The 24,444-nt window shown below is 41.9% G+C and overlaps 1 protein-coding gene and 1 long non-coding RNA gene across 3 annotated transcripts in view; one reads left to right on the forward strand and one right to left on the reverse strand.

Annotated features, from left to right (window-relative positions):
• LOC140487880 (hepatocyte nuclear factor 1-alpha-like) overlaps positions 1-17,981 on the forward strand; it is a 198,396-nt gene extending 180,415 nt beyond the window's left edge. Inside the window, exons 9-10 of the mRNA XM_072587260.1 lie at positions 4,464-4,596; positions 16,997-17,981. Coding sequence (XP_072443361.1) covers positions 4,464-4,596; positions 16,997-17,124 — 261 coding nt within the window. The 3' untranslated portion in view covers positions 17,125-17,981. The remainder of the gene's footprint in view (positions 1-4,463; positions 4,597-16,996) is intronic.
• On the reverse strand, positions 1,911-16,493 carry LOC140487881 (uncharacterized). 2 transcript variants are annotated; one of them, XR_011962960.1, is made up of 3 exons: positions 16,343-16,493; positions 4,472-4,707; positions 1,911-2,557 (listed from the first exon to the last, which is right to left on the reverse strand). It is a non-coding gene; the product is annotated as an uncharacterized lncRNA (long non-coding RNA). The 2 variants fall into 2 exon arrangements; XR_011962959.1 differs by lacking the exon at positions 16,343-16,493 and adding an exon at positions 7,083-7,221.
• Positions 17,982-24,444: the final 6,463 nt, after the last annotated feature.

The following is a 24,444-nucleotide window of genomic DNA, read 5'->3' on the forward strand; positions in this document are numbered from 1 at the left end:
CTTCATTATTTCTACCTGGCCCGTTTATAACTTTAGAACTTGACTTCTTGTTGATACAAGTCGTAGTAAAATCAATGTCCTGGTAAAAGGTTACTTCTTTCTGTACATGACTGCACTTTGAAAGGAATCATATTAAGAAACCTTGGAGGGTCTAGGGACTTCAGGCTAACTTCACTGAGCACAGAAGCAACAAGTACCTTGAGAAAACATTCACCGAGCCTCAGGATTTCCTCATTACTTCCATCTCTTGCCCACAGCTGTATCACTTTTAGTTTCCTATTTCTGTTCAGAATAATTGCCACCTACTTTACACTACCCTCCACTCCAAAGGGTACTCTATTCCTAAGTATGTTTGCCTCCAAGATGGCACGGTGGCTCAGTGGTTAGCACTGCTGCCTCACAGCGCCAGAGACCCAGGTTTGATTCCAGCCTCAGGTGACTCTCTGTGTGGAGTTTGCACATTCTCCCCATGTCTGTGTGCATTTGCTCCGGTTTCCTCCCACAATCCAAAAATGTGCAGGTCAGGTGAATCGGCCATGCTAAATTGCCCATAGTGTTAGACGCTTAAGTCAGAGGGGAATGGGCCTGGGTGGGTTACTCCTAGGAGAGTCGGTGTAGAATTGAAGGGCCTGTCCCCACACTGTAGGGAATTTAATCTTCTGCTGTCTCTTTCGGTCCTCTGTAAACTGTATTTTGCTGCAAAAAGATCTTTATGTCAATTGATCTACAATCTCATAAATACATGGTCAGAGTTGAAATGATTTTTAAATTATTTTTCCAGCAAGGGGAGAGTCCACTTTAACATCTCTATCACTCAGTCCCTTCTGAAACCTTTTAGCTATTGGCTATAGTTTCATAACCCCATCTGCAAGGGATTTCTCAGGATAAATGCGTCTGTGTCACTGGCTGCAACTTGTCAAGTACCTCAAAATAAACTTTCTAACCATCTGTTTTGCTTCTTTTGCTACCTTATTGTTCTGGGTGTTGGTTTGTTTAGTTGCCTGGGTAGCTAGCATATCACTCCAATGATTTGGATTAAATTGCCATACTAGCTATGTTAGTTAATATAGGCTTGCCTTGCCCCATGCTTTACCAGGTCTGGTGCCCTTGACGTTATATAACCAATTGATTCTCTTAGAGATAGAGATATGCCTGTGGTCCCTTGTGGACTGCAACTTATTATTTTACCAATTAGTCTATCCAAAAGTTTATCAGTAGCAACTATAAGGATTTCTGTTTCAGGACTGTTCTGTGATTTTGATTTCATTTTGCAATCTATTCAAGCCATGGTCTCTACTTCCAATTTTATACTTGCTGGGAAGACTACTGCAAAATTTCTCTCTTGTGCCAGTTTATGATTGTTTTCTGATGCAAGAGTAACTTCCAGACTCACTATCAGCACCTGCACTGTGTTTTCTTATTCTCCCACTCTGGACTTCCCTTTTTAGCTGTCATTGTCTTGCTGCATAGCCTACAAATATCACATCCCTCTAATTCTTTGGGACATTTAAGTCATCTGGACAGCTCTCCTGCAGATAGCTGTGTTAGGAGTCTTGTAATCATGCACATTCCCCACTATCCAGCCCTTGAACTTGCTGGACTCTGTACCTCAGTACCTTCATCTGAAAAATGTGAGCATTAAGAGACAAGGTAATTTTTTTTAACCATATCATAAGACTCTGAGATAATTTAATTAATTCTAATTAAACATGATGGTGAACCATATTCCCTTGATCACTATGTTTGTCAAATACAAACCAGTCCAAACATGTGCAGATCAGGTGAATTGGTTATGCTAAATTGCTCATAGCATTCAGGGTTTGTAGGTTAGGTGCATTAGTCAGGGATAAATGTAGGGGAATGGTTCTGGGTGGGTTACTCTTTGGACAGTCAGTGTGAACTTACTAGGCCAAATGGCCTGTTTTCACACTGTAGGGATTTTATGTAAAACACAGTCTTATCATCATGACCCACCTTATATTATCACAGAGACCAGTAAACCATTTTATTTTGAAAGTGTGAAAATCTAGTTATTCAGGCACAAAATTCACTGTTTGAAATGAAACAATTTTACTGCACAAAATAAAATCAAAGGATATGCATGCTAATGACTATGTTGTATCCTAACTAGTTGATTTCATTAAAGATATGTAAAGTACATTTACACACATAATTATACATTAAACCATACTTCCTGGTATAGTCATTCTCTGCTACTATATTAGAATTCAGGCAGTAAATGATAAAACACTGGAGCCAAACTTTTATACAGAATCACAGATGACATATTATTAATTTCCAATCACCACATGAGTCCCTAGTTATTGACTACTACCTAGATAGAATTAAATACCCAGTTAATACAATTAGCATCCTCAAGAATAGCAGCAAAAAAATAAAACTTGCCAATTTGGCAATTAGATACTCCTTAAAGTGATGTATTAGGCTCCTGTTGGTGACAGCTAAGCACTGGAATTGTTGCTGAGTGCAGAGAGGTCCTGTAGTCCACATCATGCCATTTACTTTAACCGAAGGAGATAACTAGTTGCAAAGATACCTGATAAAATAGAATTGAACAGACTGTCAGTGCATTCTGCCTGTGCTGGCCCTTTGAAATATCCATCCAATTATTCCCAATCTTATACTGTCTCCCGATAGATCTGCAAATATATATATAACTTCCATTTAAAGATTGTACATAGAATTGGCTTCCACCATCCTTTCAAGCAGAAAATTTCACTTAATAACAACTTCTTGGATTAAAAATTCTCATCTTCCTTCAGTTCTTTGGACAAGTACCTGTGTCTTCATGTCCCTGTTTCCCCAGTGGAAACAGTGACTCAGATTCAATCACAGCACTGAGACTCTGTTGTAGTGAAAATGCCTGAAGTGGCTGAAAGTGACAAGTCACGCCCTGAACATGGCAAATCCCTTTTCACAGGACAGGAATAGAGTCAGGGTCCACATTACACAGATATAGCTAGGCATTTACACTCACATGGGATTTCTGTAATTTTGGAGCATGAAATCCATAGTGTGTGTGAAACCCATAGACTGGTAGGAGCAGGTTTGAACTTTGTGCATTTGTTTAGAAAGCCAGTGTATTCCTTTGGAGCAGGAAGGTATCCATGTGGATACAACTGGGGGAAGTGATAAAACACTGGAGCCAAGCCTTTATACAGAAACACAGGGATAGATGAGATAAACACTGGGTGGGGGGTGGGGGTGTTACGCAATTTGGAATTGTTAAAAGAATGCATTAATGTTTTTAATAAGTGCAGAAACTCATTACTGCCAAGCTTATTGGAATAGTCAACAGACCTGTCAAAATCGACTGCCAAAACACTCAGAGGCTTTTGTCAGAGAGACCTATGAAATGGAACAGTCAGAAGTATCAAAAGGACACATCAAAATCACTTTTCAAAGTGAGCTATCAAGCCATTAAGGCAATTAAAAGTCCTGCCTTTTAAATCTTTGGAAAAGAAATGACTGGCATGTTCAAAAAATATTGTTGCTTGAAACTTCACTTTGTCTCTTGACACAGGCTTGAGGGCATCCATTGCTGGGAACTATGATTGCATGACTGATTTCACAAGCATCCATTATCACAGTCGGGTGCTTGCCATTTCACAAATTGATTGACAACTCAAAGCGGTTATAAACTGTAAGCAGTTGAACTATAAATGATCTCTGCTGCTTGTTGTTACAATGGTTTGCGCACTTGAAGGAAATGTTTGCTCTTATAAGGCATTCTGTAGTTGAAGGGATTTTGGTGGAATAAATGAGTTTATATGCATGAGAGTGTTTTTTAAATGCAGTGGAGTCTTCACTTAGAACTTCATTTTATCTTATCTCTGCATGAGTTCAGAGGTCTGTCCATGTGACCATGAGATGAGTTGGCATAAAGGGTGTGAAGGCAAAAGGCAGTAGAGGGGTCATGGAGGGAATGAGGTCGTGGGGCGGGTGGGGAAATGATGCATCATGAGTTGGCACGAATTGAGCATGAGGAGTGTGTGGGGACGAGAGGGGAGGTGGATGAGGCTGGAGGAATGTTTCAAGTGTTACTCTTTGTTTGCAAACTTTGGACACAGTTCGGGATTGTCAAGACAAGCTTTCTGCCCACTTGGCTCTGCACCCAGCAAACTCTTCCGTTCTTCCAGGATTTCTGGCCCTGACTTCTAATCCAGCTTGCCCCTCACAAGGACAGAATATCCAAACCCTGGACAGCCATTTGTGAAGAGCAGATTCTCAAAAGCAGGAATCCTCCCATCTCTGCGCGCCCAACCAAGGCATGGAAGTTCAGGCCCGAGCTGCATTATCCACTCTACCGAACCCTACATAACTTTCTAATCTCGCCTCACGCACTTGTGCTTTAAACAGTACAATCACATCCAGTGAAGGTGATAGAAGTGCTAATAGATAGATAGCATTTATATTAATATTGCCTTTTTGGTTTAATTCAGGTTCTTACACTAAATTCGGAAAGCCAGTCAGAAAACCAGATCAATACATCAGCGCAGCAAGTCCCCTTGCAGAATCTGGAAGGTTCCATTCAACATATCCATCGGATCTCTGCAAGTCCAGCCATCACCACAGGTACAGTCTAGTATTTGGTTAGACTGATGACAGTCTACCCTGAAGAAGGTGATGCTGTGAAATGTCACCTTTCTTCATACGATAGCTAACATTTGGCATCCAAATTGAAAGCTGCAAAACGTTTAGAAAACATAAACAAACTATTCAGTAATTTAAAAATTGTTACAGTTCCCATGTCTTTAAGAGACTGGATACACATTCAAACAGAATTAATATTGTGTTTAAAATCCGAAAGAACTGCGGGTGCTGTAAATCAGAAACGAAAACAGACATTGCTGGAAAACCTCAGCGGGTCTGGCAGCATCTGTGAAGGCAAATCAAAGTTAACATTTCGGGTCTGGTTAACTCTGGTTTCTCTTCACAGATGCTGCTAGACCTCCTGAGCTTTTCCAGCAACTTCTGTTTTTGTTTTTTTGATTGTGTTTATTAAGGGAAAAACAACACATGATTCATGTTTAGGTGGCAAAATTGTTCACTATGCAGAAGAGTTGAAACATCAGGGAATCAAATCACAAACCTGAAAGTCTGATATATTCAGTCTTATACAATTAGTCTCTCAGGTTTCATGTAAAATTTAAATCAATGTCCTCATCAACTTGCATTTAACACAAGCTGTGATTATCAAAAGGTCACAGTTCTTTGATCTATTATTTATCCACCAATGATGAAGTAACGGTGCTAAGGACAATCCTCTTCAAACTAGTAAATTCATGAGGTTTAACAGAATAAATCAGTGAATAAGATAGATCAGTGCAAAAGGCACTCACACAGGCTACTAAGGCCTGAGTGCCTGATATAGACAATAGGCTTTATCTGCACACTTCTGTATCATAAGTATTATATCCAATTTCAGCCTCTTGTCAGTCCTATGCCCAGAGATTTGTCACCGCACCTTCAGCTATACCTAAGTCCTAAGTGTTGGAATTCCCTTCCTAGATCTATTGCCCTTTCAAGGTGCTCCTTAAAACCTCCCTCTGAACAAGTTTTTGAGCACCTGTCCTAATTTTGTCACAGACACTGCCTGATCAGCAGAGTATTTCCTTCATTTTCTATTTTGATTTCAGATTTTCAGCAACCCCAGTATTTTCCTTTTGTCCTAATATCCTTTTAGATGACAAATATTTACCGGATTATGTTTCTATGAAGGGCGGCGGCATATGTTGGTGGCACAATACAAATGTAGGTTAATGTTGTAGTGCAAAGTTTTGTTGATGTTCTTGTCGTTTCAGTAGAGATTGAGTCACTACCTTGGATCTTTGATTTTCCAACTAATATGGTATCTCACCATATTTCCCACAACTCTGATTCACAATACAATTGATTACATGTTTAAAGCTTTGGACAACAAGTATTTGGTGACTGCAATAGCAGCAGTGTTTGTTTTGGTATGTACTACCATTTACGAATCTGGGTGAAAGGGCCGATGTGAATACAGAATAGCTTTCCCTCACACAGACATAATGTCAAGTACGTGTCGAGATTATACCTGTGTATTTCTTGGCACATGATTAAGGGAGGTTACGTCTAATTGTTGTGGTTTGCTGACAGCCTGACGACTTCCCACAATTGCTTTTTCTCATCATCAGAGGAAATTTACTGCTTTGCATCTTTATCATTGTTTAAAAGTAACTTTCAAAGGTACACTCGCAGCAAAGCTAGAGATCTGAAATTCTTCCCAAATCCCATCCATCACAGAACTGAATCAAGATGATTGAACTCTATAGTTTGCTAGAGTTGGTAGCATTTATGCAGTTTTCCCTGAGGGTAGTTATATTACTGTGAATCATAGAATCCATACAGTGTGGAAGCAGATCATTCGGCCCATCGAGTCCACACCAACGCTCCAAAGAGCAGCCTACCTTGACCAACACCCCCCCACCCTATCACCCTGCATTTCTCATGGCTAATCCACTTAGCCTGCACATCCCAAGCAATTTAGCATGGCCAATCTACCTAATCTGCACAGATTTGGACCGTGGAAGGAAACTGGAGCACCCAGAGGTAACCCACACAGACACAGGGAGAGTGTGCAAACTCCACACAGACAGTCACCTGAGGCTGGAATCGAACTCAAGTCCCTGGTGCTGTGAGGCAGCAGTATGAACCACTGAGTCACTGTGATGCCACAATCCTCTAGTGGTGTTCAAGTGGTGCCACCCTGAGAGGGTTAGTGTGTGCCATGTGTCTGGCACAGAATGTTTCAGCCCAGAGCTTCTTCAGTTCTCGCCTTTGAGTCGTCACTCTTTCTGGTGCTGCTTGAAGTGTCATGGCGCTTAGCAGCTGGATCAGACATATTCTTTCAGTCCAGTAAACAAGTCATGGCCAGCACTCTGGGAATGAATGATTGATTTATTTATTATCACTCCCATTTTACAGTGAGTAATACAGCAAAATACAGGGAAAAGCTTCAACAGTTGCTTCAATGTGGCACCATTTTGAAAAGTTTAAGAATAAAAGGGATAAAAGATATAACTAAGTCGACTCACCAGCAAACCTGCACCACCTCGCTGCCACTTGCACTGGACCCACCGCCATAGGGAGACACCACTCTTTAGGCACCATCTCTTCACTGCTGGGGCCACCTCATCAATGTCACCACTGATGGCCGAGTCCCATGCTGAACCCACACTCACCCCGCAACCAGGAGTCCCAGGCTCTGCCACTGCCTCACTAATGCCAGGAGGACCCACTCTGGGCCCATGCAACCAGGAGTCCCTGGCTCTGCTGCCAGATCAGGCCGCCACCTCACCGAGGTGCCATCCTCCAAGCTGTCACCTTGCTGTCTTCACCACCATTTTGAAATGAATCCACGGCCACCTCCGATCACTGGAGGAGCTTTGTTGCTGCTGCGTCTGGGTGAAACAGTTGCCAAAAATTTCAGTCTCATTCAATGTGGGCCGGTTATATGCTCCACCCTTCCAAGAGTCAGGTGCCAACTATATCTTATCCTATAATTCACAAGAGGAATGAGCTTAATTACCACTTGTCATCTTGCTTGCCTCCCATCTCTCAGCTTTGCAATCAATAAATCCTGACAAAAGAATCAAAGTTGCACAATATTTGACTAACAGTTCTGTTGAGGTTATCCCTGCTAGTGATAGGCACATACTGCCCACACTGTGCATTGCCTAGGCTATTGTCACTGAACTGCGTCATTGTAGAAGGGTTTCTGTGATAACTATATTCTAATGAACTGTGTGTAGTCAGTGTTGTAAGAGAAAATGCAACCTTTCTTGCATTACAAGCTCCATTTGCAGTGGGTGTTCTGCCTGTGTGGAGCATGCAGCCAGGCATGTTGCTTGTGACATCTACATCACCTTCTCACAGCCTCGATGGAATACCTGCTTTGGGGATGGCAAGAGGATTTATGTATTTTTAAATCCAACCCTGCTGTCCGTTGCAAAGCTCAGTTCAAAACCTCAGGCGAGACATAAGTTTACCGATGCGTCGCACTAATGGGACAGGTGTCAAGACCTTAAAGAAACACAAACCTCATCACTGGAATACCCCATGATAAATCTCAAAAATTGCCTGTCTGGAAAGGAGGAACAGAACACGTTTGTATGTGGGCTCCCATTGATTGCTCTACTGATTTTAAGTGGAGAAGGGACTACATTACTTTAAATTCCAAAAGTGGGTACACTTACATAAAAAGTGGATATAGCACCCTTAATGTTCTGTTATATTTCAAGGCAATTCACAGGAGCATAATTGGATCCAAATTGACTCTGAGTCAACACCGGAGATATTAGAACAGGTGATTTAAAGCTATAAACAAAACATAAAGAAGGGCGGCACAGTGGCTCAGTGGTTAGCACTGCTGCCTCACCTGGGTTCGATTCCAGTCTCGGGCGACTGTCTGTGTGGAGTTTGCACATTCTCCCGTGTCTGCGTGGGTTTCCTCCCACAGTCCAAAGATGTTCAGGTCAGGTGAATTGGCCAGGCTAAATTGCCCCATAGCGTTAGGTACATTAGTCAGAGGGAAATGGGTCTGGGTGGGTTACTCTTCGGAGGGTCGGTGTGGTCTTGCTGGGCCGAAGTTTCCACACTGTAGGGAATCTATTCTAATCAACTGCAGATGCTGGAAATCTGAAACAAAATAGAAATAGCTGGAAACCTTAGCAGGTCTGGCAGCACCTACAGAGAGAAAGCAGAGTTAATGTTTCGGGTCCAGTGACTCTTCCGAATAAGGGTCACTCAACTCAAAACATTGACTCTGTTTCTCTCTCCGCAGATGCTGCCAGACCTATGAGTTTCTCCAGCTGTTTCTATTTTTGCAACTTAAAGCTATGTCAAGGGAATATGCTCAGATGAGTGTCTGAAAAGTGGAGAGGCAGAAGGAATTCAGTACGGAATATTCTTCCTTTGAAACTTGCTGAGTGCGCATGAACAATGCAAGAATGAAGCACAGGATGTCACACTTGAAACTGAGGAGGAGCAAGATTGAAAATTCAGGAGGAGCACTAATTGCAATGACATTAGTATAATATATTTCAACAGGAAATGTTGTCAAGAAGGTAGCACATGATCATCTTCTCACAGAGAATTAAGGGCAGCATTAACGTTAGTTTTACGAGCAAGAACATATCCTGAGAATGACTAAAATATGATAGCCTTAGGGTCTGGACAACAGGCAGACTCCAGCTGAAAAGCAGCAGATTAACATTTGTGTGAATTAATGCCCATTTCCAAGAATGCGAGGGAAGGGCAATGGCCACTGGTATTATCACTGGACTGTATTTCCAGAGACCAAGGTAATGTCCTGAGGACACAGGTTCAAACCCCTTCATGACAGGTGGTAGAATTTCAATTTAATAATTAATTCTGGAGTTAAGAGTCTAATGATGACCTTGAAACTATTGTCAATTGTTGGGAAAAATGCATCTAGTTCACTAATGTCCTTTAGGGAAGGAAAGTGCCACAGTAATGGTGCCAACTCTTAGGATTGACCAATAGATGTTAGTGTAGCTAGCAACACCCAAATCCCACCAAGGTATAAAAAGAGATCTGACCATTTCACCATGCCCTTCAATGACATTACTGTTGGTAAGTTGCTCAAATCTACATCGCAAAGGTCATCGGTTCACATCAGTTGTGTGGGCAAACGCTCAACACTCGAGAAGCATAGCATCACCACTGCTTGATAGACATATTTGGAACAAGGTTTAATATCCATCCTCACCACCACTAACACAGATGATGTTGCACCCACTGCTTTCAGTGATACATCACAGAGACAGTAGCTAAAGGAGACAGTCCATCAGGATAACAGAAACCTTGCCAACTCAGCTCAGCTCTGAGTTTCAATCTGACCTGTACAGCTCCTCTTCTTATTGAATACATTTGTGAGGCATCAGCAAAGATTTTCCACACTGAAATACAACAGCTTTATCATGTATAAACTAATTTCTTGAAGAACACGAAAGGTTAGTCCACTTCAAGACATTTATTTTGGCTAGAATCCAGCAGATAGTGAGTAATGAGGAATTAAGTGGACCCACTTAGACAAAGAAGTGGTTCGTATTTACAATGGATTTCCCCTTCCCCCACCTCACCCTAGTTCTAAACTTCCAGCTCAGCACTGTCCTCATGACTTGTCCGGACTTGTCCTACCTGCCTATCTCCTTTTCCACCTATCCACTCCACCCTCTCCTCCCTGATCTATTACCTTCATCCCCTGCCCCACTCACCCATTGTACTCTATGCTACTTTCTCCCCATCCCCACTCTCCTCTAGCTTATCTCTCCACACTTCAGGCTCTCTGCCTTTAATCCTGATGAAGGGCTTTTGCCCGAAAAGTCGATTTCGAAGCTTCTTGGATGCTACCTGAACTGCTGTGCTCTTCCAGCACCACTAATCCAGAATCTGGTTTCCAGCATCTGCAGTCATTGTTTTTACCTTGTTGTTCAAACCATATGGTTACATGCTCAACTGAACACAGACAAAATTTGACACCAAGGCAGATAAGGAGATATGGGGCAAGTGAACACATTAAAAAAGTGAGAGTTAGGCAGAGAGGTTCAGAGTTTGATGCTAAAGGGCTGAAGGATTGCCCGTGTTGGGTAAAGGAAATTGGGGATGTGCAATTGTTACATTCTTCTCATGTCTGAGTGGGTTTCCAACAGCTGTTCCGGTTTCTTCCCACAGTCCAAAGATTTGCAAGTTAGGTGGATTGGCCAGAGATGTGCAGGCTGGGTGGATTAGCGACGGGAAATGCAGGGTTACATGGACAGAGGGGTGGGGGCAGGTTGGGTTGGATACTCTTCCAAGGGTCAATGTGGACTCAATGGGCTGAATGGCCTGCTTCCATACTATAGGGATTCTATGATTCTATGCTGATCTATGCCTTGAGTCTTCTGACATTTAGAGCTGAAAATGTGTTGCTGGAAAAGCGCAGCAGGTCAGGCAGCATCCAAGGAGCAGAAGAATCGACGTTTCGGGCATGAGCCCTTCTTCAGGAATCTTCTTCATGGCTTATGCCCGAAATGTTGATTCTTCTGCTCCTTGGATGCTGCCTGACCTGCTGCGCTTTTCCAGCAACACATTTTCAGCTCTGATCTCCAGCATCTGCAATCCTCACTTTCTTCTGACATTTAAACTAACTTGCTAGAATGAGTGACTAAGTGGCAATTTAGTATGCTCTCTGCAGCCAGTCGAAACTTTTTATGTTGAATTGTGTCTGAGGTTGATGAATTTTGGTGAAAATTTCCACACTGCTGACTAAAATGACTTAACTATTCCAATACAAAGACACCCAAGTACTTCCTTAGTCTGATGGCCATTCACACCCTGAAGGCAAGTGAGGTTCTTAGCAGATGAAATTGTGGCTTTTCACACATAAACCACCGAGTGTGTTCCCATTCTCCATTCCTCACGTCATAACCTTCTATGGTTACCTTCTTCAAGCAACGGCTTGATTGTTTTGAGGGGCATTTTATCAATCAAAATCGATGGAAATGAAATTTGGGCCCTTTTCATGATGGACTGGGATGGCAAGTTGAAAATTTAGCTCACAATAAATCAATCATTTGATCAACGTTGTAAATATATTGCCGAAGTTCTTGGCATTTCAAGTGCAAATGTTCACGTATCAAGGGCAACACGTTTACAATTTGGTTTGGATTACTGAGAAGACAAGATCCTCACAAATTCATTTGCTACATTATACCACGTGGGAGAAAAGCTTTATTCTGTGCCCTTCATGAAGTGACATTGCAAACGCTATGCAAACCTACCCTCTCAGTAACCACAAGACCTGAGATTACAGAAATAAAGATGATGCAGTTTTGACCGATAATTTACAGCAGAGCTAGTATCGTCAGGAGTCCCTATTGTCACAAAGTAGGTAATCTGTGAAATTATACATTATTTTTCAAGTCACACATCTTTCAGGACTGAATGCAAAGCGTAATGCTGCACCCTTCTGGTACAAGGCTGTCATCCTTCTCTCTAAGGCAAAAGTGAGGACTGCAGATGCTGGAGATCAGAGTTTAGATCAGAGTGGTGCTGGAAAAGCACAGCAGGTCAGGCAGCATCTGAGGAGCAGGAAAATCGATGTTTCCGGCAAAAGCCCTTCATCAGGAATGAATTGTTCCTGATGAAGGGCTTTTGCCCGAAACGTCGATTTTCCTCATCCTTCTGTCTAACCCAATCCATTAACAAGCAACTTCTATTATTTATTCTTCTTGTACATGTCGTGAACTTCAGTTTGAACCTGAAGATTTGTTGTCAAATGTGAAGTGCAAGCAGGAATAACCATCCTGAGTGAAATAAAAGCAACAGTGTCATCTCAATTTATATTAATTAGAAGAAATTTTCTGGTTACTCTGATGGATATAAAATGAACAGAAAGTCATGTAACTTTCCAATATGCAATCCTTGTAAATGGGGCATAGGGGCAGGACCAGGTGATTAGAAAATTTATTGTATCAGATTAGACAGTTTTTAAAGGCTAGGTTCAGACCAGGACCAGCCCTTAGGCCCCACTCTTGTAAATCACCAGGCCATTTAATCTTTGTGATCTACTGCCTTCTCCCAGAATCAGAAGTCACATGATACCAGGTTATCGTCCAACAGGTTTATTTGAAATCACAAGCTATTAGAGCGCTGCTCCTTTGTCAGGTGAAGTGCCTTCAAAGCTTGCGATTTTAAATAAACCTGTTGGACTATAACCTAGTGTTGTGTGACTTCTGACTTTGTCCAACCCAGTCCAACACCAGCACCTCTGCATCATCCTCCCGGAAGGTGGACTTGCACGTGGGTCTCTCACACCCACTGAGTCCTTGACTGTGGCTGAGCGTAGCATGGACATAGGCAGAGAGGGGAAATGACAGATAACTTTGTACAGCACCCAGCCCCCAGCACTATTTCTGAAAGATACTGGCAAAATCCTGCCACCAGGTCAGACAGATGTATCAAACAGACTTGGAGAGGGAGCAGAAATTAATAGAGAAGTTACCCTCAATTTAATATGAATCATAATATATGTTCAGTTGCTGAGGATTACATCCTTTACATTTTCTACTACCTAAAGTAACTGAAGTAATGTTAACTCAGATGAATGCTTAACGTATACACAACGTTCATCACTTTACTATTTAAAAGCAGGTCTACTTTGTTAAATTCAATTCCCAATTGATCAGTGCAGCTGCTGAACGCTATGTGACTGAATGCTCTTAACTAGGTCTTATCTCTTTGCTCAGCTTGTGTTCAAACATCATTATAACTACAGACTGTTCTCCTTGCTAATATTAGTAACAAACAGTATAATGTTATCCAAAAAGTAAAAACATTGGACAGGCCAAATGTAAAAGGCTCTTTCATACCTTTTCCTCTTCCTTTCTCTTAAACAAAAACATCAGTTTAAAATTCTGCCATGAAGCTCTGAATCATTGAAAAGTACTCATCCACGGCAACCAGGGGCTGTTTAACCACAGCTCTGATTTTCTATCGTGAGTCAAGTCGGTATTGAACTTTGGTGGGAATCCAGCCTGACCCACATATTGTCTCCACCCATAGCCAACGTTTCCAGGCCTGGGTGTGCAATGATGGATAAGCAGTAGGAAGGTTGAATGACTGTTCCTTTCCTGTCTCTTCCAAAAGCATGCAAGCTGTCCCAGCCATGACCAATTCCCTCAAGGCTAACTCCAATCTGCAGCCTTCTGGCCATTTAGCTTAACCTTTCAATGAATGGCTTTCAAGAAATAATCTTTTTATAATTTGCGGTGCGAATTAACCACTATGTCTAATTATTGGTGTGTAAATTAATTTAAGCATTAATTAATATTATAGCTCTTGACATGTTTGACATTTTTAGACTTGATGCTTTATCTCACTAGTCTATAATTTAAAGTTTCATGTCTTTTCATCTAATCTTTATTCCACTGATTGTTCATTTGCAAACAATATTTACAGCAACTGTTGTAGGTTTCAATATGACAATCCCAGGAAAAAGCTGACCAGTCAAAAAAGAATTATGTTTTAAATCACAAACTCACGAAGGAAATTTTAAGCTTGACGAAATTAACTATATTTTTGAGTATGGCACGAGCATGCAATTCATTCCATCATTATCACAATGTGACTTACAGACCATTCTGTTATAACACATGTTTCGTCAGCGCGAATTGGCTATAACGTGATTGACGAATTTTGGACGTTGTTTGGATAATGCGAACTTTCTACTGAATGGGTTTAGCGATTTTCTATTAGCAATTTTCTATAGCAGTTTTCCATAGTGTGATTGACATCAAATAACATAGCAGAAGTCAGTCATAGAGTAATACACCATTGAAACAAGCTGTTCAGCCCACCTTGTCTATGCTGACTGATAGACACCAAGCTACGTTAATCCCATTTACCTGCACTTGGTTCATAGCCTACTGTTCCCTGCATTTTAAGTGCTCATCCAAATGCTTCTTAAATTTTGCAAGTTTAACTCCCACCATCCTCCCAAGCAGCACATTCCATATTCCTGCCTCCCTCTGGGTGAAAACAAATTCTCAGATCTCAGGTAAACTACTTACCTCTCATTTTCAACTTGTGCCCTCTGGTCTTCAACTGTCTGTTATGGGGAAGAGATTCTCATAATCTATTCTGTCTATGCCTCACATAATCCTGTACATTCATTTAGATTCCCCCCTCAGCTTCCTCTGCTCCAAGGAAAGCAAACACAGCCTATCCAGTTTCTCCTCATAGCAACACCTTGATGAATCTCCTCTGCACCCTTTCCAGTTCAATCACATCTTTCCAATAGTGTGGTGCACATAGTATTCCTTCTGAGGTCTAATGTATGTTTTATAAAGTTGTAACAAGATTCCCTAGCTCCTATATTCTAAGCTCTGGCTAAAGAAAGCAAGTATCTGCGTGCCTTCTTCACCACCACGTCTACCAGTGCTGACACTTTCAAGGATTGATGCACCTATACATTAAGGTCCCTCTGCTTCTCATTACTCCCCAACGACTTATCATTCATTGTTGCATTTCCTTCGCTTATTAGAGCTCTCAAAATGTATCACCTCACATTATCAGGATTAAAGTCCACCCTCCATTGCTCTGCTCAATTTACCAGCTGATCAATATCTGACTGTAGCCTGACCCCATCCTCCTCAGTGTCAACAACACTACCAATTTTCAAGTCATCTGCAAACGTATTAATTATACCTTCTACATTAACATCCATGTGGTTAAAGTACATAACAAACAGCAAGGGTCCCAGCACTGATCCCTGTATTAGCCTGCTGGTTCCAGGCTTCCAATGATGAAAAATTCCCTCCACCCATCACCCTTTGCCAATTTCTATCCGTTTTGCCAGCTTGTCTTGGACCCACGGTCTCTTACCTTTTCAACCAATCTTCCAAGTGGGACCTTGTCAAAGATCTTACTGAAGTCCATGTAAACCACATCAACTGCACTGCACACATCAATGTATTTCTCAAATAACTCAACTAAATGAAATAATATCATCCTCTAACCAACCTGTACTGACTATCCCTGATTAATCCTTGCCTTTTCGAGTGTTAATTAATCCTGTCTCTCAGAATTTTTTTCAATAATTTGTCTACCACTGACATCAGACTAACTGGTCTGTAATTACCTGGCCTGCTGCCCTTCTTGAACAAAGGAACCATGGGCTTTTGCCTGAAACATCGATCTCTGCCAGGGCCCCAGCAATCACCTCCCTTACCTCCCATCGCAGCCGGGGATACATCGCATCAAGCCCTGGGGATTTACGCACCCCTATGCCTGCTTAAATATTTAATACCCCCCTCCTTATTAACCTTAAAATGTTCTAGGACTTCATCATCCTAAATGATATCCCTGACTATAATGCAAATGAGAAGTATGCATTTAAGACCTCACCCATGTCCTCTGCTTCTATACATAAGTTAACCCTTTGGTCTCCAATAGGCCCCACTTTTCCCCTGGTAATCCTCTTACTTTTAATATACTTATAAAATACCATAGGGTCTTCCTTGATCCTGTCTGCCAAAAATATTTCATGGCACCTCTTTGTCCTGCTAATTTCTTTTTTAAGCAGCCCCCTGCTGAAGAGCCTCCCTTGTTTTTAATGCACTGTACCTGACATATGCTTAATTTTTTTTCTTTATCAAACTTGCAATATTCCTTGACATCCAGAGTTCCCTGGACTTGCTGCCCTTGCACTTAATTCTTGGTGGAATACACTGGCCCTGAATTCTCACTATATTACTTTAAAAAGACTACCACTTTCCAAATGTGGACGTACCTGCAAGTAGCTGCTCTCAGTCTATGTTCCCCCATTTTGACACTTAACGTCTGCACCATCCTTCTCCCTGTCCTGAAAATGGAATTAAAGAGATTTCTCATGGATTGTTGGAGTAATATTTTTTCATTTGTACATGAGATGTGGGTGTTGCTAGCTAGGCCAGCATTTATTGCCCAGTAGGCAGTTATGATTCCATTGCATTCCTGTAAATCTGGAGTTACACGTGGGCCTGACCAGGTAAGGATGGCAGATTTCCTTCTCTGAAGGTCATTAGTGAACTGGACAGATATTTACAACATTGATTGCATTTTTTCTTAAATTCTAGAATTTTCATTGAACTCGAGTGGGAGTTCATCTGCCATGGTGGGATTTGAAACGATGTTGTCAGAACATGAGCCTGGGATTCTGGATTATTAGGTCCAATGACATCACCACTATACTACCTCAACAGGCAGGGGGCGAAAGATACTTTTGGTGGCCTCTTGCCCTCCAGGTGGTGTGTCAAGCAGATTTGATAGAGTGCCAGGAATCTTCATTGTCCTGACAAACTGAAGACAATATCTTTCCTAGAGTCTTCACTTGGAGACAGGTGTAGAGAATGTTTTGAATGAATGTCAGCGTTGTGACAATTACCTTTTGCTTCTTCACTCTCAGTTTCCTCAGGTAGTCTGGTCATGTATCAAAACACACAGCCAGCGGATGGCCACAGCCACCTCCTGTCACCGAGTCAAAGCAGCATTGAGACCTTCATCTCGCCGCAGATGTCCTCCACTGCACCGTAATCTTGCCAACCAAAGCAGAATACCTTGTAACACGCTTTAGGTCTGGATCGAGCCACTGGGGAGAAAGAAAGCAACAGGGGTTAAGCTGTACTTGGGGCAGTTGGTCTTTAATAAAAGCCATGAACATTTTATGAAGGAGGTACTTATTTGCATATTTTTAACAGTAGAATTACTTTATTTTGAGAGATATTGATGTGCAATATGTTTAATGAAAATCCTCAAATCATGTGTCTAATCCAAGTGTTGCTTAAGGTGGAAGGGATTGGGAGCTCCATGGTTGGAGAATTACAGGTGAAACACTTATAATTGTGCCTGGCCTTCCCCAGATATTCCCAATAATGTGATACTCTAAATATATTTGGCGGCATCAATTTTAAATCTGCATATTGTGCTGTTATTTTATCCATGTGAATTAAATCAATATGATAAAATTGAAGCTCTGATTTTGAAATATCTTTTCCTGACTTAATAAAAATGTTATTTACTTTTTTCTCCCCTTATCCTGCTGATAGTTAAATATTTCAATTCAATTTTTACAAAAAAATTGTGAACTGTCACTGCAAATCACTTTGTAAACTCTGTCTTTTCACTCAAAATTTACACACTAACAGTATTAAAGTTCATTCAGTTTGTATTATTGCCGAAAGCTGTGGATGTCTTTTTCTTCAATTGTACCTCCTGTTGTGAAATATATGCGTTATAGATTAGATTCCCTACAGTATAGAAACAGGTCATTTCGCCTAACAAGTCCACAACAACCCTCTGAATTTTACTTGACTTACTGAAGTCTGACTATCTCTGGATAGTGAAAAAGAGCAGTCTGAATTGCTGCTGCTTGGAAACTGTAACCGTTGACTCTCTGGGTGACCAATTCAAATGTAGTTTACGGGTGGAACACATCTCCAAGTGTGGGGTCAGAGGGGTAAATAACAGTTCAGTGGGCATATATCTCGCAGTGCTCCAGGTCTCAATAGTTTTGCACCTTCAATTTGATTTGATTTGATTTATTATTGTCACATGCACCTAAGTACAGTGAAAAGTTTTGTTTTGCTTGCAGTGCAGGCAAATCATACCATAAAAAGATCATAGGGTGATTGAACTGAGCAAGGAATACAAAGTTACGGCTGCAAAGAAGGTGCACAAAAGCAAGAATGATTGTGAAGAATGTGAGAATAAGATCTGCTGTAGAGAGCTCACAAAGAGTCTCCTTGTGTCAGCACCATCTTGAAACAAAGGCTTTTCTCCCCAGATGATGTCAACCCTTCCATACCTGAGGAGACAGTGATATTTGCAGATGCTGGAGATCAGAGTTTAGAGTGTGATGCTGGAGATCAGAGTTTAGAGTGTGTTGCTGGAAAAGCACAGCAGGTCAGGCAGCACCCGAGGAGCTGGAAATTTTCCTGCTCCTCGGATGCTGCCTGATCTTCCATACCTGAGCCAAGTAGCATTGCCAGTCAAATTAAGTGAAGAGAGTACCACAGCCAAGCTCTGTTCTGTTTTCTCAATCCAACACCCACACATGCATTTGGAGTTACAGTCATTTGCAGCATTGAAGAAGGCAATTCAGCCCATCGAGGCCATGCCATCCCTCTGTGGGACAATCAAATCAGTCTCACTCCCCAGTTCAATACATTCAAGAGCTCGTCTAATTTCTTTTTGAAATCATTGCTCTTCTCTGTTTCTTGTGGACATGCAGTTCCAGGTCATGACTACTCACAGTTTGTCGTCACGTTCCCTGACTCAAAAATATAAATCTGTGTCCCTTAGTCCTTGTAATATCACTTAATTAGAAAACATTTTCCTTCTCTACATTATCCAAATTGGTCACAATTTTGTGCTTCTATCAAAGTGCCCTTCAGCCTCTTTTACTCAAAAAGAAATAACCCCAATTTATACAGCCAAACTTGTAGCTAAAAACCCTCATCACTAAAAATAATTTTGGTAGATTGCTTCTGTACCCTTTTAAGGACCTCACACCCCTCTTAAAGTGTGGTGTCTAGAACTGGGTTTAGTACTCTAGCTTGGGCCTGATCTGAGTTAGGTGAAGGCTCAGCATAACTTCTCTGCTTTTGTATTTTAAGAGTTTACTTTTTTGGAACTGGAAACTGAATTGGAAGTTGTACTGCTCTAAACCCATGGAGAGTTTTTACAACTTATACATAAAATGCTGCAAATGTTTAGAGATTACAACATAACATTGCTCTTTGAAGTGGAGAGAGGCAGACTTCAAGATTATGTGGTCATAACTTTTATGTTAAGGAAATTCTGCCTGACAACAACTGTCTGAGAGCTCGCCCTGTGGAGTGTTTAAAAAGCTTTAAATGTCAGGAACAGCAGAGAAAAACATTCAGAGCCTGAACATGGGAGGCATCTCTCTCTCCCCCTCTCTCCTTGCCCCCCCCCCCAGGAAGAAAGTAATAAAAATCTAGAAAGCTTCAAAAAAATTATTAAACAAGAAAAGACCTAAGTCCACCTGATCAGACATTGTATTGAAGAACACGCATCCCCCTAAGAGAACAGGTATGATCATTACAAAAATAAAAAGGACTGTGCAAAAATAAGTTTCCATTTTGCCGTTTGGACTTGGTCTTCAGGATTTTGTTCACTCTGTATCTTTTTTCTATCCATAGTTTCTATGTTAAACTGTCTGTCTTCTGTCAATCTCAATCGTGATTGAATATGTATGCATTTGTGGGTTTGTAGGGAAATAGTTTAAGTTACACAGTAGTAGATTGGAAATCATTTCTTTTTTCTGCTGTTGTTAAAGTTAAGTGCATTGCAATAAATGGGCATCTTTCTGTTCCTAATGAAACCTGGTGTGAACTGCTTTTGTCCTGACAAGCAGGCAGTCAAGCAAACTGCTCATTTTGGTGCTCTTGTTGGGATTTTATGCATTTAGAAACAAAAAAAAATTAAAATTAGGAACAGGAGTAGGCCATTTGGCCAACACCTATCCATGTAACCCTCCTTATTCCCCAGCCTATGATCTAGTAGGTCCTGCTTTCTAATTAGGCCTAGAACACACTGATCAAGGACACAGGAAGGAGATCTACAGCACTGTGATCAGAGTGGGTAATTTGACTATGCTTTAGCTTCACCACCTACAGGCATTAAGGCCAATTAAAGCTGGACTCAGGGCAGCAAACACACTGCTGACCAGCAATCAAACAGGGCATTTATTTGGTCTGTGCACCCTTTCCTTCCTAAGAAGCTTACTTTGTAAAAATGAAGTATGGTGCCTTTTGGATGTGAAAAAGTTTCTCTTCAACTCTCTCTTCTATTTCAGAGTCTCTCTGACTCTCACATTCAGTTCATGCTTTATCTTACCGAGTGCTTTAATAAGAAACTTTCTCACTTCCATTCAGGCGTCAAGGACTATGAGCTTCAAAAACTCTTCCATCCCGGCTGAAAAATGGGAAGCCTTCAGAAATTAGATATCGAGAATCCAGAGAAAGTATATCCCTGTCAGGGTGAAAGGAAAGGCTGGTAGGTGTAGGGAATGCTGGATGACTAAAGAAATTGAGGGTTTGGTTAAGAAAAAGAAGGAAGCATATGTCAGGTATAGACAGGATAGATCGAGTGAATACTTAGAAGAGTATAAAGAAAATAAGAGTATACTTAAGAGGGAAATCAGGAGGGCAAAAAGGGGACATGATAGAGCTTTGGCAAATAGAATTAAGGAGAATCCGAAGAGATTTTACAAATACATAAAGGACAAAAGGGCAACTAGGGAGAGAATAGGACCCCTCAAAGATCAGCAAGGCGGCCTTTGTGTGGAGCCGCAGAAAACGGGGGAGATACTAAATGAGTATTTTGCAACAGTATTTACTGTAGAAAAGGATATCAAAGATATAGACTATAGGTAAATAGATGGTGACATCTTGGAAAATGTTACATATTACAGAGAAGGAAGTGCTGGATGTCTTGAAATGGGTAAAGGTGGATAAATCCCCAGGACCTGATCAAGTGTACCCTAGAACTCTGTGGGAAGTTAGAGAAGTGATTGCTGGGCCTCTTGCTGAGATATTTGTATCATCAATAGTCACAGGTGAGGTGCCAGAAGACTGGAGGTTGGCTAACATGGTGCCACTGTTTAAAGAAGGGTGTTAAGGACGAGCCAGGGAACTATAGACCAGTGAGCCTGATGTCGGTGGTGAGCAAGTTGTTGGAGGGAATCCTGTGGGACAGGATGTATATGTATTTGGAAAGGCAAGGATTGATTAGGGATAGTCAACATGGCTTTGTGAGTGGGAAATCATGTCTCACAAACTTGATTGAGTTTTTTGAGGGAGTAACAAAGAGCATTGATGAGGGCAGAGCAGTAGATGTGATCTATATGGACTTCAGTAAGGCATTCGACAAGGTTCTCCATGGGAGACTGATTAGCAAGGTTAGATCTCACGGAATACAGGGAGAACTAGCCATTTGGATACAGAACTGGCTCAAAGGTAGAAGACAGAGGGTGGTGGTGGAGGGTTGTATTTCAGACTGGAGGCCTGTGATCAGTGGAGTGCCACAAGGATTGATGCTGGTTCCTCTACATTTTGTCATTTACATAAATGATTTGGATGTGAGCATAAGAGGTAGAGTTAGTAAGTTTGCAGATGACACCAAAATTGGAGGTGTAGTGGACAGCGAAGAAGGTTACCTCAAATTACAACAGGATCTGGACCAGATGGGCCAATGGGCTGCGAAGTGGCAGATGGAGTTTAATTCAGATAAATGCGAGGTGCTGCATTTTGGGAAAGCAAATCTTAGCAGGATGTATTCACTTAATGTTAAGGTCCTCGGGAGTGTTGCTGAACAAAGAGACCTTGGAGTGCAGGTTCATAGTTCCTTGAAAGTGGAGTTGCAGGTAGACAGGATAGTGAAGAAGGCATTTGGTATGCTTTCCTTTATTGGTCAGAGTATTGAGTGCAGGAGTTGGGAAGTCACGTTGTGGCTGTACAGGACATTGGTTCGGCCACTGTTGGAATATTGCATGCAATTAGAACATAGAACATAGAAGAATACAGCGCAGTACAGGTCCTTCGGCCCTCGATGTTGCGCCAATCAAAGCCCACCTAACCTACACTAACCCACTATCCTCCATATACCTATCCAATGCCCGCTTAAATACCCATAAAGAGGGAGAGTCTACTACTGCTACTGGCAGGGCATTCCATGAACTTACGACTCGCTGAGTGAAGAACCTACCCCTAACATCAGTCCTATATCTACCCCCCCTTAATTTAAAGCTATGCCCCCTTGTAATAGCTGACTCCATACGTGGAAAAAGGTTCTCACTGTCAACCCTATCTAACCCCCTAATCATCTTGTACACCTCTATCAAGTCACCCCAAACCTTCTTTTCTCCAATGAAAACAACCCCAAGTGCCTCAGCCTTTCCTCATAGGATCTTCCTACCATACCAGGCAACATCCTGGTAAACTTCCTCTGCACCCGTTCCAGTGCCTCCACATCCTTCCTATAGTATGGTGACCAAAACTGCACACAATATTCCAGATGCGGCCGCACTAGAATCTTATACAACTGCAGCATGACCTCAGGACTCCGGAACTCAATTCCTCTACCAATAAAAGCCAGTACGCCATATGCCTTCTTCACTGCACTACTTACCTGGGTGGCAACTTTCAGAGATCTGTGTACATGGACACCAAGATCCCTCTGCTCTTCCACACTACCAAGTATCCGACCATTAGCCCAGTACCCCATCTTTTTATTACTCTTACCAAAGTGAATCACCTCACACTTAGCTACATTGAACTCCATTTTCCACCTTTCTGCCCAGCTCTGCAGCTTCTCTATATCCCGCTGTAATCTGCCACATCCTTCCTCACTGTCTACAACTCTTCCGACTTTTGTATCGTCCCCAAACTTGCTCACCCCACCTTCTAACCCTTCCTCCAGGTCATTTATAAAAATGACAAACAGCAATGGTCCTAAAACAGATCCTTGCGGAACACCGCTAGTGACGGCACTCCAAGATGAACTTTTGCCATCAACTACTACCCTCTGTCTTCTTCCAGCCAGCCAATTCCTAATCCAAACCTCCAACTCACCCTCAATGCCATATCTCTGTATTTTCTGCAGTAGCCTACCATGGGGGACCTTATCAAACGCCTTACTAAAATCCATATACACCACATCTACCGCTTTCCCCTCATCTACCTCCTTAGTCACCTTCTCAAAGAATTCAATAAGGTTTGTGAGGCACGACCTGCCCTTCACAAAACCATGCTGACTATCCTTGATCACATTATTCTTATCCAGATGTGCATAAATCCTATCCCTTACAATTCTCTCTAAGACTTTGCCCACAACAGAAGTGAGACTCACTGGCCTATAGTTACTAGGATTATCCCTACTCCCCTTCTTGAACAAGGGAACCACGTTTGCTAGCCTCCAGTCCTCTGGCACTACTCCTGTAGACAAAGAGGACACAAAAATCAAGGCCAATGGCTCTGCAATCTCCTCCCTTGCTTCCCAGAGAATCCTAGGATAAATGTCATCAGGCCCAGGGGACTTATCTATTTTCACCCTTGCCAGAATTTCCAACACCTCTTCTCTACATATCTCAAAGCCATCCATTCTACTTATTCGTGCCTCAGTATTCATATCGACAACAATGTCCTGTTCCTGAGTGAATACTGACGAAAAGTATTCATTCAGTGCCTCCCCAATCTCTTCAGCCTCCACACGCAACTTCCCATTACTATCCTTGATTGGACCTATTCCTACCCTAGTCATTCTTTTATTCCTAACATACCTATAGAAAGCCTTAGGGTTTTCCCTAATCCTACCAACGAAGGACCTTTCATGTCCCCTCCTTGCTGCTCTTAGCCCTCTCTTCAGGTCCTTCCGGGCTACCTTATAACTCTCAGTCGCCCTTATTGAACCTTCACGCCTCATCTTTACAAAGGCCGCCCTCTTCCATTTAACAAGGGATTCCAATTCCTTATTAAACCACGGCTCCCTCACACGACCCTTTCCTCCCTGCCTGATAGGTACGTACTTATCAAGGACACTCAATAGTTGCTCCTTGAACAAGTTCCACATATCAATTACGCTCTTGCCTTGGAATCTACATTTCCAATCCACACATCCTAAGTCATGCCTCAACGCATCATAATTTCCCTGCCCCCAGCTATAACTCTTGGCCTGTAGTACACACTTATCCCTCTCCATCACTAGAGTAAAAATCACCAAATTGTGGTCACTGTCCCCAAAGTGCTCACCTACCTCTAGTTCTAATACCTGGCCTGGTTTGTTACCCAGAACCAAATCCAGTATGGCCTCACCTCTTGTTGGCTTATCTAC

This window comes from Chiloscyllium punctatum, chromosome 17 (genome assembly GCF_047496795.1).
Source record: "Chiloscyllium punctatum isolate Juve2018m chromosome 17, sChiPun1.3, whole genome shotgun sequence".
Taxonomy (NCBI): Eukaryota; Metazoa; Chordata; class Chondrichthyes; order Orectolobiformes; family Hemiscylliidae; genus Chiloscyllium; species Chiloscyllium punctatum.